The sequence below is a fragment of the Palaemon carinicauda genome, chromosome 21 (genome assembly GCF_036898095.1).
Source record: "Palaemon carinicauda isolate YSFRI2023 chromosome 21, ASM3689809v2, whole genome shotgun sequence".
Taxonomy (NCBI): domain Eukaryota; kingdom Metazoa; phylum Arthropoda; class Malacostraca; order Decapoda; family Palaemonidae; genus Palaemon; species Palaemon carinicauda.
The window spans coordinates 55,271,795-55,285,865 of NC_090745.1; the positions used below are offsets into that span (position 1 = coordinate 55,271,795).

The 14,071-nt window shown below is 38.2% G+C and overlaps 1 protein-coding gene across 1 annotated transcript in view; it reads left to right on the forward strand.

The window, feature by feature from the left end:
- Positions 1 to 1,908: 1,908 nt before the first annotated feature.
- Positions 1,909 to 14,071, forward strand: part of LOC137614911 (diacylglycerol kinase eta-like) — a 773,025-nt gene continuing 760,862 nt past the window's right edge. The window contains exons 1-5 of the mRNA XM_068344565.1: positions 1,909 to 2,172; positions 8,615 to 8,819; positions 10,135 to 10,248; positions 12,815 to 12,827; positions 13,133 to 13,297. Of these exons, the coding sequence (XP_068200666.1) occupies positions 1,909 to 2,172; positions 8,615 to 8,819; positions 10,135 to 10,248; positions 12,815 to 12,827; positions 13,133 to 13,297 (761 nt within the window). The remainder of the gene's footprint in view (positions 2,173 to 8,614; positions 8,820 to 10,134; positions 10,249 to 12,814; positions 12,828 to 13,132; positions 13,298 to 14,071) is intronic.

The window sequence follows — 14,071 nt, forward strand, 5'->3', positions numbered from 1 at the left end:
ATTCGGCAAGAACAGCTAACTAGCTCAACTCCTTAGTGCAGGTGTTTGGAAGGGACAAAACACCAATCTACATTACTTAAAGGACTGCAACCACAAATCACTGGATACTTTCTCTTTGGGTCCAGTGGTAGCTGCACAGCAAATAATCTGAAACTTTTGCCTTTGCAGGATGGTTAACACTATCGCAATCATCAATTACTCTGAGCATAAACCTGTCTGAGAATGAAATGAATAAATTCTTTCTTCTTCTCTTCTGAGCATCCCCTCTGGAGAGTATCAGTACAGAAGACCACTTACTTAGGTAAGAATAAATCTGTGACTTTATATTTTAATTGTAAACAAATGGATTTTATTTGAAATTGTTCATACAAAACCTTAAACGTGTTGGAATAAGATTGTCATTCTCCTTTCGATCATGTATATTTTGACCTTGCCACTCATATGAGACTATTGAGATTGTCTCAAGTATTATCTTTTATGTCAAGGGTCTAACAGACATCCAGTACTACCACTAGCATTATTGGGTGCTTTGACTGACCAGACAGTACTACATAGAATCCCTCTCCTCTCTCTGGTTATGTCTTATTTTTCCTTCGCCTACACATACACTGAATATTCTGACCTGCTCTTTCCACAAACTTCCCTCTTAACAAGAGAATGCCTCGTCGGAGTCATCCTGCTTTAACAGGAAATATGGTTTTCATGTTGAAGCATTGTGACAGGCAAAAGGGCTCTTGAACTTGGAGAAATTGCTTCCCCAGTTTGAATATAGATTTCTCTCTCTCTCTCTCTCATCTTTTTCTTCCTCTGAATATTACATAGACCTTCTCCTAATTTTATAAACTTTCTTTCGTGTTGCTGTCCCAACTCTGAGTAAAATTTCTCTTATTATATATGGGAATATATGTACATATATATGTTTTATTTATAGATTTCTCTCTCTCTCTCATCTTTTTCTTCCTCTGAATATTACAAAGACCTTCTCCTAATTTTATAAACTTTCTTTCGTGTTGCTGTCCCAACTCTGAGTAAAAGTTCTCTTATTATATATGGGAATATATGTACATATATATGTTTTATTTATTTATTTATTTTTTTTTTTTGATGGGGTGGATGTTCCTACATCTTTTATTGCCCCCTGACGTGGATGTTTCTACATCTGTTATTGCTGCCTGCCTTGATGAATGGGAGAAGGTATCACGATTGGGAGTTTTTGCATTCAAAGCTATATGTGAGAGTATTGGATGATTTCAGCCATCCCGAAGATGGTTTGGACCTTGCTGGCGGAACTATTCTCAAGGGTTGGGTTTTCATAATCCAGGGGGATCCAATGCTTGGGGTGGGACTCTCGGCTTTTGGCCGGAAACCCATCATTACTGATATGGGGAGGATGATTCCATTGTTTCTTGTTTTCAGTCCTAACAGTCGGGATCAGCTTACACCTTTGCCTCTATATCTGTTTTGGTGCTATCCTTTGGGTAGGGTATGGAGTGGACCATTTTGGAAGTGTACTCTTATTGTGCCGATAGTGGAGAGTGCAAATTTCCTCTCCGACGTATAATTCTCTATTAATAATCTCAAGCAGGTAAATCTTCTAACTTATAAACAAATTTCTCTCTCTAAAATGGATCCTTCTAATGAGGAAACCCCCTCCCCTGGATATGCTGACTTTCCCCTGGGACTGTTGACGACCTCTGCTAATCTGATTAGGGAAAATTCTGTTGATGAGCTCGGATTTGGAAAGGACCATCCTACTGATATTCCAAAATCGACTAATTTTGGTAATCCGAGGAAACTTTGAATCCTTCATGTTACCCAAATTCCAATAGACAAATTATGATAATATATATAAAGCATTTGAGTGCTATCGATGTATAAAAGAAACAAGAATGAAATTTGATTATGAAAATGGGATTCAGCAGTCATGATGAAGCATTTAAAGCAATAAGGATCATGAATAATATTAAGATAAATTACTTGAATGTTATGGCTGCGCTTTGCGATAAGTTACCAAAAGATTTGGATGTGTATAGGCCTGCCGACTGGTTCGAAAAAGGTGCTGATTTAGTTATGCCTTCCCAGAAAAAGCCAGAACCACCAGTGTGGCTTATAGCTAAATCTAAGGGGGTTACAGGGAATTATTCCAAAATATGTATATCAATTCAGAAAAAAGTAGGAACTACTGCACCAGTAGATATTTCTCGTTTTGGAAAAAAAAACAGTTACCTTGTCCATGCCAAACTGAGCACCCAATCCATAATACTGTCCAATGTAAAATCCAGTAATGATAATATTATGTTAGATGTTAAACCCCAACTAAATTGTAGCTATGGAAGAGGAGTAGTTTTTAATAAAGATCTACAGTGAACCCTCGCTACTTCGTGGTTCGACAATCGCGGATTCACCACTTCGCGGGGTTTTCCCATAACCCATATATATATACATATCGCGGATTTTCCGGAAAATTCGAAAATACCGCGAAATCTGAAGACAACCAAATACGATATTTTGTTACCTGTAATTCCATTAATACTGTAATTAGTAATATCTGTTCTTACTGATTGTTCATTGCATTACATATGATATATAATTCAGCACAGAAAGAAATAAAACACGAAAAGAGAATGTGATCATATGATAATTCAGTACTGTATACAGTACGTAGTAAAATTAAATCGAACATGAAACGCAAATCAGATGCAGTCATACCATATTAGAATGGTGTAAGGCTGCTGTTGGCTACTACTGTACTACAAATGTAATGGATGTGCTTCTTTTCCATGAATCTTTTGTATGTATACGTACGTAGTACTGCATCCAATAATATTTGTTGAAAAAATCACATTTCGAATAAGCGTACGAGAGAGAGAGAGAGAGAGAGAGAGAGAGAGAGAGAGAGACACACACACACATTCTACAACAAAAGCGTAAAATAGCGTACGTAAAGCTGTATTATTATTATTGTTGTTATTATTATTATTGTTGTTGTTGTTAGTAAAATTATTATTGTTATTATTATTATCATTATTATTATTATTATTACTGTACAGTATTATTATCATTATTTATTATTATTACGGTATTTACTTAATCTACGTACGTTCGGTATGCGCGGGGCATCTTCTATGAGTAGGTAACCTACGCATCATAGTACTGTAAGACGGGTTGTGATTGGTTCAAGCGCTGATAGATGACGAATCAGAACTCAAGTTTTGTTATCTAGCCTGTGATTGGTGTTTTGCCCGCATCTCCTACCCGCAGCATCTAAGTTCTCGCGGGGCTGGATCGTCCACTCTCTGTTACCGCGTATCGCTGAGTAGACGTTCTTAAGTGTGTGAATCTGTGCTGTGTGCGACTTTTTTAAGTTGAACTTTTTGTTACTGTAAATCCTACTGTAATGGCTGCCAAGCGTTCTGCTTCTCTTAAGGCTGGTAGTGAGCCTAAACGCCACCGAAGGATGATGACGATAGCTGAGAAGGTTACGCTTCTCGACATGTTAGAAGATGGTAAAAGTTACGCATCCGCTGGCCGCCATTTTGGCATCAACGAATCTACTGTTCGCTATATCAAGAAGGACGAGGCGAACATTAGAAAGACGGCTGCAATCACCTTTAGCAGATCAGCGAAGCGAGTCGTTACAACGCGTAATAAAACGATCGTACGCATGGAAGGTGCTTTAGCTGTGTGGATTGCCGACTGCCGGAAGAAGAACATAGCGTTGGATACGAACACCATCCAAACAAAGGCTTTGAGCTTATATGAGAATTTTGCTGCAAAGGAACCTAAAGACGACGACGGCAACCATGCTGAAGATGATGATGATGCAGATGATCCTCAACCAGGGACATCCACTGATTCCCAGCCTCAGAAACGTTTTTCCGCCAGCAAAGGATGGTTCGCGAAGTTTCAGAAACGCTTCGCCCTGAAAAGCGTTTCCCTGCATGGGGAGTCTGCTTCCGCTGACACTGCCGCTGCTGAAACTTACGTGAACCAGACGTTCAAGAATATTATCGCCGAAGGTGGATACAAGCCGGAACAAGTCTTTAATATGGATGAGACCGGCTTGTTTTGGAAGAGAATGCCGTCGCAAACTTTCCTGTTCAAAGAGGAAGCCAAAGCCTCTGGCTTTAAAGCATTCAAGGATCGCGTTACCCTCGTGATGTGTGGCAATGCTGCTGGATTTTTGCTAAAGCCGGGGCTTATTTATAAGTCGAAAAATCCTCGCGCTTTGAAAAATAAAAATAAGAATCTCCTTCCCGTGTACTGAATGCATAATCAAAAAGCATGGATTACGAAGATGCTGACCTCCAACTGGTTCCATCAGTGTTTTATCCCGCAAGTCAGCAAATATCTCTTAGAGAAGGGCTTGCCATTCAAGATCCTTCTCCTTATGGATAACGCTGGTGGACACGCAACTGACCTGTCGCATGAGGGCATTCAGGTTGAGTTCCTGCCACCCAACACCACGTCATTAATTCAACCGATGGACCAGGGGGTTATCAGGGCGTTCAAGGCCCTCTACACGAAGAACACCTTGGCGGACCTCGTTGCGTGTGTGGATGCTGCCCAAGATGACGAGGATGAAGATTTTAACTTGAAGGCGTACTGGCGGCAGTACACCATAGCCACGTGCCTGCAGAATATTCAGAAGGCACTTCAAGAGATGAAACCTGCAACCGTGAATGCGAGCTGGAAGAAGTTGTGGCCCGATATTTTTTACGACGACAAGGGATTTACTCCGTCGGAAATCCAACACTCTGCAATACGGAAATCTGTGCAGTTGGCTGCCATAATTGGAGGTGACGGGTTTGGCGACATGACGACTGAAGACGTCGACGAGTTGTTGGACTGCCATTCCCAGCCCCTAACTGACGCAGACCTCGAAGACCTGACGAAATCGGCAAGTGAAGAAGAGAGTGATACCCAGGAAGAGACCCAAGAAAATGTCGAAGAAACGGGCTTAACATTAGAACGGCTTGCCAAGGCCTGCAACCATGTGAAGGAGTTGAAAGAAATGTTGCAAGAGTGGGACGAGGATATGGTTCGCTCGATGCAATTCTGCAACAAGATCGATGAAGACATGACTCCCTACAAAATGGTCTTGGATCGAAAAAAGAAGCAGCGGCAACAACTTCCGATCACAATGTTCTTCCAGCCTCGCAAAAAAGAGCCAGTTCCTCCTGCTAGTACGCCTTCGGAAGAAATTGAAGAAGTTTCCCAGGAAGAAGTTGAAGAGGTGTCCCAGGAAAAGACACCTTGTCTGAAGAGACGTAAAATACTACCTGGCTGCACAGTAGAACACATCATCAGCTTCATCATCATCATTTCTACTGTGCAGCAAATTCAACGCCATCATCATTCAAGTTTTTTTTCAACTTCTTTCGTGGTGAGTACAGTAACAATCTTTATTTTTTACTTTAATATTCTTACTGTACATTCTAAAACTGTATTTGTGCCTGTTTTATAGTTTAGTTCTGTCCGTACTGTATGCATTAAGTTAAAGGGAAGGTTTTAAAAGTCTACATGTTGTAACCTATCATATTTTTTTTGTTTAAAATTTACATTTACGTACGTAAAACAATCTCTCTCTCTCTCTCTCTCTCTCTCTCTCTCTCTCTCTCTCTCTCGTAAATTGTTTTCCTGCTTTGCTACGTACAATACTGTATAAATTATATTTGTAAGGTAACATATTTTGTAAATGCTTTTACTGTAAATACTGTATGTACTGTATCATTATTTATCACTATCATCATGCGCGTTAAATGCCTTGTTTGTTCTGAGCGTGGTTGTTTACTGAGCGTACAGTACTTTATGACGCCGTCGTTTCAGGCGGCGTCATAAAGAAAAACATTTCATTTGGAAGTCCTAAGAAAAATACGTAAACTAAAACATTGGTAATAAAAAAATCAACATACAGTACTGTATAATCAATATAATCGATGCAAAAACTAACCTATACATATATGTGTACACTAAATGAGTTTGTTTCTTCATTATGATCAGAGATGAACGTAAACAAAACATTGGTTGCCATTTTTTATCGTGCTTTTTAGGTGTTTAGGAAACGCATGATATAAAATCGCCTTTAATATTTGTGCCTGTTTTAGTTTAGGGTGCTGTAGTACATGCATTAAGTGTTCTGTACATTAAAGGGTGGTTTGTTAACAGTACTACGTACAAGGGAAGGTTTTAAAAGTCCGAATATACATGTTAAATAAATAGGTAAATATGATGTCACTACTTCGCGGATTTTCACCTATCGCGCTCGCGTCTGGAACCTATCTACCGCGATAAACGAGGGTTCACTGTATACGTATTTACACAGGAGATAATGGCCATGTGTCCACCAAATGTTTGGAATGTACACAAAGACCCAGGTACATCAATGATTATCCTTACTTTCCAGGACTCTGATGTACCTTTCCATATTATTATTGAAAACGAAATGATTTAAGTACGACCATTCAAGCAGAAGCCACTGCAATGTTTTAATTGTTTTAATTTTGGACACCCGTCTAAAGTTTGCAAAAATGAAAAAATATGTAGCATTTGCCCCAAATCTTACCATGGAGAATGTGCACTTGAGGTCAGGTGTTTAAATGGCAACTCAAATCATAAGTCCATTGACAGGAGCTGTGAGCTGTAGAGGTTGGAAGAAGCTGCCCTCAACAAATCCACTTGGGAACATATAAGTGTGGGATATGCCAAAAGACTATTAAATAAATCAAATAGCTGTGCAAAGGCATTGAATTCAAACCCACTTAGTACTGCCAATAGTTCTAGAAAAAGAAATATACCATCTGATAAAATGCTGAATGACTGGGTAAGTACATTACCTCCTGAGGCTTTGTCATGGTTTATTAAAACCTGGGCATTGCTCACCTCTGTACCACCTTTGTCCCCCATCACCAACAATAGTACTAACCTCTCTCAGGCCATGTCCTTGCCTGATTTGATGGAGGTTCCACTTGAAACTAAATTACCAGGTGCACCAGTAGTGGAGAAGGTGCAAAAACCTGGTAGCTTACCACTTATTAATCGGAAGAGAGAGAGAGACCTCCATCTCTCTTGCCTCCTTCCATAAGATACAGTGTTATGACATCAAATATATATGATGTTTTGTCTGTTGATGTTTCTGATCAACCAGAAGGCAGTTTAAATAAATCAGAAATTCAAGTTGAGGTCCACCATCCCCATTGACAATCCTCAACAATTAGATCAAATGACAAAAATAAAAACACAAATTCAAAACCCAATCTTTCAAGACCCTCTCTCAAAAAAAAAAAGAAGAAAAAAAATTCAGGAAATGTTGTCAGGAAAAGTTGCTAATGGGAAGGCTTCATCCAATGTGTCTTCCAAACATGATCCATAGTTTTTTCCTCTAGTTTGTAATAGAATTTTTGAGGTTTAAGGGCCAAATATGAAGAACTTAGGATCCTCATTCATGAGCACTCCCCCATAATTATGTCTATAGGAGAGTAAACTTGATGATAAAACTCAGTGTCCTCGCGAATATATAAGCTACAGGACACCATATGATCAACGAGTAGGGTGCCATGGGAGAAGTCTTATATACGCTCGTCGAAATGTTCACCAAATATCTTTGTTGATTCGTACACCTCTACAGTCAAAGGTTGTAGAGATTGATATAGGAAGAAGATACTCAATTGTGTAGACGCCGGACTGAAGAGAATTTAATTATATGCAAGAAATGTAGAGCATAGTCTGTCTTACCATGAAAGAAGCAAGTCGACAATGTTGGGTATCTTTTATTTCCTCCATTAATAGTAGAACACCACCATCATCTGTGTGAAGGAAAGTAAAAAAGATAGCAGACAAATCCATCTCTAACCCACCACCAGTGTTGAAGTTGAATGGTCAGTATGGGGCTAAAGCAAATGAAGTTACCAATGCCCTGGCTGATCATTTCTCGAGTGTATCATGCAAGTTTGAAGCAGCTCCTGGTCATCGGCATTGGAGCATTGAAGAAAAGAAAATTTCAAATTTTGCAATAGGAAGGGAAGAGTCATACAATTCTCCTTTTACTGAAAGAGAGTTTGATTCCAAACTTGCTACTTGTAATGATACAGCCCCTGGACCCAATGGAATTCCATGTGCAATGATTAAATATGTACAGTACCTGTTAATACAAAGTCTTTTATTTTAAGCATTATTAATAGAATATGGCATGATCATAGTTATCCAAGTGTTTGGGAGCTAGTCATTATTTTAGCCTTTTTAAAATGTGGTAAGGATAAGTTTTTAGCAGCAAACTATCGATCTATTGCATTGACATCTTGTTTATATAAGATCATGGAGAAGATGGTCAATGCAAGACTGATGTGGTACCTGGAAAAGAAAGGTATTTTATCACCAATCCAGTGTGGATTTAGAAAAATGCACTCAACGACTGATGTGTTGATACGACTTGAGTCCTCTATTTGTGAAGCCCTTGCCTCCAAGCAGAATAATGTAGTAGTCTTTTTTTACCTTGAAAATGCATCAATACTACATAGAGATATGGTATACTTAAAACCATTCATAATTTGGGATTACAAGGAGAGCTACTATTGTTTATTGAGTCATTTCTTTCACATAGAGTTTTTCAATTTAGAGTGGGGGAAGCTCTATCAGAGATGAAATGTCTGGAAGTAGGAGTTCCTCAGTCATTCCCCAATATATCCGCTCAACACTATTTGTGGATGATCTCTCCATATCATTTGTGGTAGCAAGAATGTCAATGGTTGTGAGAAAACTAACACTCTCAATTGACAAAATTATCCAGTGGGCCGATATGATTGAATTTAAGTTTTCGACAAGTAAAACTGTTGTTGTCCATTTCTGTCATATTTGGGGAGTACACCCAGATCCGGATATATACATCAAAGGTCAATGGATCCCATGAGTAAGTGAAGCTAGATTTCTAGGGTTGATATTTGATGGTAGGCTTACATGGGTTCATCACTTGAAAGCTTTAAAGGTAAAATGCCTTGAGGCTCTGAATCTGTTAAAAGTCATGTCCCATACATCTTGGGGGATAGACCGCAAAACTTTTTAAAATTATACAAGGCCGTTATTTTTAAAAAAATTAGTTATGGGTTTGAAATATACTGCTCAGCTACCCCAAGCCCATAAAAGTTTTAGATTCAATACACATTGTTGGTATCTGATTGTCTACAGGTGCCTTTAGAACTTTGCCTATCCCAAGCCTCCTTGTTGATGCTGGAGAGTTACCTTTAGACCTTTACCAGATGTCTTCTATTGAAATTGCTTTGCAATAAATGGCAACAGCACTGGGATAGTCTAGATGGTAATAAAATGAAAGAAGTAACAAATGTCATATCTCCTTGGAGGTATAACATGATGCCCCGAAAATGGGAGACATCTTTTTGTCTTCTCCGTATTGGTCACACTTGTTTGACACACAAGTTTCTGCTGAAGGGCCAACACCAACCGTATTGTGACGACTGTTTAGTACCTCTAACAGTCGGGCATTTGTTGACCGAATGCCCCAATTATAATAACTTAAGGAATAGATATTTGTTTGAGGCTCGAGTGCTAGTGGCATTTTTAGATTTATTTCAGAAGCAGGTCTTCTGAAAACTATCTAACCTTTATAATGACCTTTTAACTTTTATGGTTTTAATTGAATATTCTTTTATTTTTTTTATGTACAAACTAAATGATATCGGCATCCATGACCTTAGATGTCAGGCTGCCTGAAAACTTTAAATCAATCAATTGTTCGCTATTAGTTTAGGTTGCTAAGACTCTCTGAATCTTTAGCTTGTCAGACTGTAATTCTTGTAAGGCATTATAGATGATTTGAGTTGCACCCAAAATCTCCTCAACCTTATGGTTTCCGGGTAAAAACATTATTAGACAGTCTAAATATAGGTAGAAGTAAAGTGTTCCCGTATAGGATATCATCAACCCCTCCATGGAAATTACCGGATATATCTTTTTATGAATATTTAATTGGTATAAAAAAGAACATGACTGATTTTGAAGCCAGGTTGCTCTCTATGGAACATGTTGAAGAACATAGGTAAAGAACTTTTATATATATCGATGGCTCCAAAGTTGTTGCTGGCATTGGATTTAGGGTATTTAGTAGTGATTTTAATTGTATAGGTGCACTTTCCCCTACATTCTCTATATTTACTTACGGACTATATGGCATACTAACTGCTATTGAGAAAATGGTGTTAAAAGATGAGGGCAATTTTACCATTTTTAGTGATGCAAGTACAAGCTTTAGAAGTTTTTAATTCCAATAACCCTTTAGTTTTAAAGATTTTAGTGTGGCTTTTATTTATTGACATGAAAAGCATAACAGTTCAATTTTGCTGGGTTCTGGCACACGTTGGTGTGTCTGGAAATGAGAAGGCGGATTCGCTAGCAAAGAGTGCTGCAGCCGAGTTCCTACCAAGAAGGTATCCCATTCCCAGTAATGATTTTTTACCTACAATTAAGAATTTTATTCATAACAATTGGCAACAGCATTGGGATAGTTTAATTGAAAATTAGATGAGAGAAATAAGTAATGTTATATCCCCTTGGAGGTATAACGGGATGCCCCGAAAGTGGGAGGCTACTCTATGTCATATTCGCATTGTTCTCACTCAGATGACACATGAGTTTTTGCTGGCTGGCCAATATCCACCATATTGCGACAACTGTTTGGTAACATTGATAGTTGGGCATTTGTTAACCGAATGCCCAGCATATAGTACTGAGTGAAATAGATATCTGTTTGAGGCTTGAAGTGAGAATGGCAGGTTCATCCTTGCAAAGGTTCTTGGACATTGTGTCCTACCATGCTAGTGCTATTTTTACCTTTATTTCAGAATCAGGTCTTCTGAAATAAATGTAACTTTTAAAATGATATCTTTTCTTTTATGGGTTTAACTGAATATTCTTTTATTTTTTATTTACAATAAGCAATATAGGCGTCAATGACCATTAGATGACAGGATGCCAGGTAACCTCAAATCATTCAATTAATCAATCCACATACTCCTCTGTCCTCATACACCTAACAACACTGAGATTATCAAACAATTCATTTTTTCTGAAGGGTTAACTATTGCACTGTGAAAGTACTGGGGATACCTTTTATGTTGGTAAGAGTAGAAGAGACTCTTTAGCTATGGTAAGCAGCTCTTCTGCTGTATGGGGGTAAAGTTCTCTGGCTTGAGGGTAAAGTTCTCTTGCTTGAGGGTACTCTCAGCCACACTATTCTGTCTAATTTTTCAAGGTTTTATAGTTTATTTATGAATGATATATTTTGCTGTTGTTACTGTTTTTGAAACATTTTATTTTAATTGTTCAAAACTTCTGTTGGATTATGTTCGTTTCCATATTTCCTATCCTCACTGGGCTATTTTTCCCTGTCCGAGCCCTATCGCTTATACAGTAGTATCCTGCTTTTCCAACTAGGGTTGTAGATTAGCTAATATTAATAATAATAATAATAATAATAATGAAAATGAACACACTTATTTAATTGACGAGAGTTATAGTTTACATAGGGACAAAGTACAAATTTTAAAGATATTTTGTATTTTTCCTAGCTAAACAAACCTGAGTCACTTAATCATTATATATGTCCCGCCTTATCCACCCCTCAAGTCATGAGCAAGTGATGCATGTCCCACGTCTGTGGGTGGGATGCTGCCAACCGTACAATGTTACCAGAATCCTACGAATTCCTTCATTTTGGTCATAGCGAAACAGCAATGGAGTAAACCCATTTAAGTAACCCAGGTTTGTATGGCCAGAAAAAATACAAATTATTTTTGATATTTGCAGTTTCTTCTATGTCAAACCCCCATATATATTAAATGAGATTCATGAGGTGTACATGTCATTCATCAAACCAAATATACACATGATTAGTACCAAAAGCCCTCTCTAATCAAAATTGTACTTGGAAGGACCATCTATACTGCATGTGTTTCATATACGCTCGTACACTTTAAAGGTTTTTATTTTTTTATCTTATCATTCGCTCTTCCCTGCAGTGTTAATAAACCAAACCTGTGTTATGATGCTAGCTCATGCTTTATCATGTTTGAATATTTCTGACGTTCTTGCTTGCAAGTCCCAGTATTTAAACTCATGATCCATTGAAATAAAGTTAGTTGCATTCACCTTGTCTCTCAGTTATCACCTAACTGGTGTCTCACACATTGGTGACCACCGGAATGTCCAGCTTCCTCCTGCCCTCCCCCTCTCTGCTATGTCTTACTGTTTGATGATGCCGACCTCTGACACTGACTCTACTATCAATGCCACACCCCTGAAAGTACTGCCTTTTGCCAGTACAAAGGCATTCTCCGGATTTCAGTGCACCGAGGTCGAGTTTTGCATTAAGGGCATGACCCGGTTAAGCACCAGAGCAGACTATGTACTCGCAGCAATCCCGAGGACACTTTCTCATAAATATCAGATTGGCTTTGCAACCAAGGGGACACCCAAATAGCATATGACGCCCTCAAAGCATACCTCCTTGAACAGTACTCCCCATATCCAGCCATCCTTATATTCAGCTCACCTCTCAGTTATCACCTGAATGGTGCCTCGCTCACATCCAATGACTGTTGAGGATTCAGGTGATATAAATTACTTATTGACTCTTCTCATATTATTACTTTTCTACTTGTAGGATACTAAATTTAAAAACTTTTTAGGTTCTAGGAAAAAGACTATTGTGTAGTGGAATAGGCCATATTTTGCAGCCTTCTGTTATTGTCTGACTGACATATCCACCAGGCAATTGTGTGTAACTTTTTTTTGTTTTATGTTTCAGTGATATTCATTAGGTATTTATTTTCCCAGTTTTAGTTATGTTGAAAAAATAGGCTATTGCACCTATTTGTCCAATTTGGTTCGTTGATAAATTTAAATTTCACGGTACGGTAATTTTCTCCAATACTGTACAATATGTTATAGGTACAGCATCTATTATGTTTATGGTATAAATTAGCTTTTTTATTTTTTATAGATTATTTATGTATAAGATGTGTTTAGAGAGCTGCTAAATTCATCCAAATGTATGTGAATTCATCCAAATGTATGTGTTTTGATAAAGTAATGAGTAATGTAAGTACTTCTTTATTTATTTCAGGTGGGGTATCATGAGTTATGTGAGCCATGTCTCTCTAAGTCCGGGCCACAAGTTGACTTCGCCATCGCTTTTGTCTCAAGTAACTGCATATGAAGATTCTGTTGGTGCTCATTTGGCCACACTGCTTCAGTCAGACCAACACGCTGTTGTCATTTCATCAGCCAAGTAAGCTATTTCCCTGCCATTGAATTGATATAGTTTATTGGACAAAAAATTAAAAATCAACCTTTTTTTTTTTGTAGAATTTATATTATCTTTGTAAAGCATTGCCACTTCTTTTGTAGTGCATAAAAAATGTGTATCTATATATATTACTGTATATATATATATATATATATATATAATATATTTTTAATGCATATATATATATATATATATATGTATGTATATATGTATGTATAAAGGGATTTTGACGTAGGAAAAATCTATTTCTGGGCTCCGACCCATGCCGCCCAGTGAAATGCTCCTTAAGCACCATTTCTAAGGTATATAACTGCTATATATTACCAAAGAAAAAATTGCATAGGAATGCCAGGTTGAACCCAGCTCGCTCACCTATATAAGGTGTCGATATAATACTGGGGTGGATAATTCACAACCAGAGGCCTCGCACCATTTAGATATCTCCTGTCAAATTCCCCGAACAGCGAGGTGCCGTTCAACATCCTACTACTACTAGCAATCCCACGCCAGTGACGTCACTCATTTTTTAGCACGCAGTTTGAAAGCCTTTATATAAAACTCACAAGTCTTCCCAAGACCACAACCCTTCGAGATCATCATCCTCGAAGGCTAAATCCTCCTCCACCAGAGTCTCTCAAGACCCAATAGCTGAGTCCTCAACCTCTCAAGGAGTAGTCTCCATTCCGGCAACTGTTCCCCCCCCCAGGCGGGATCATTTAACATGGAGGATTTTTCTGAGAAACTGTTTGCTCGTTT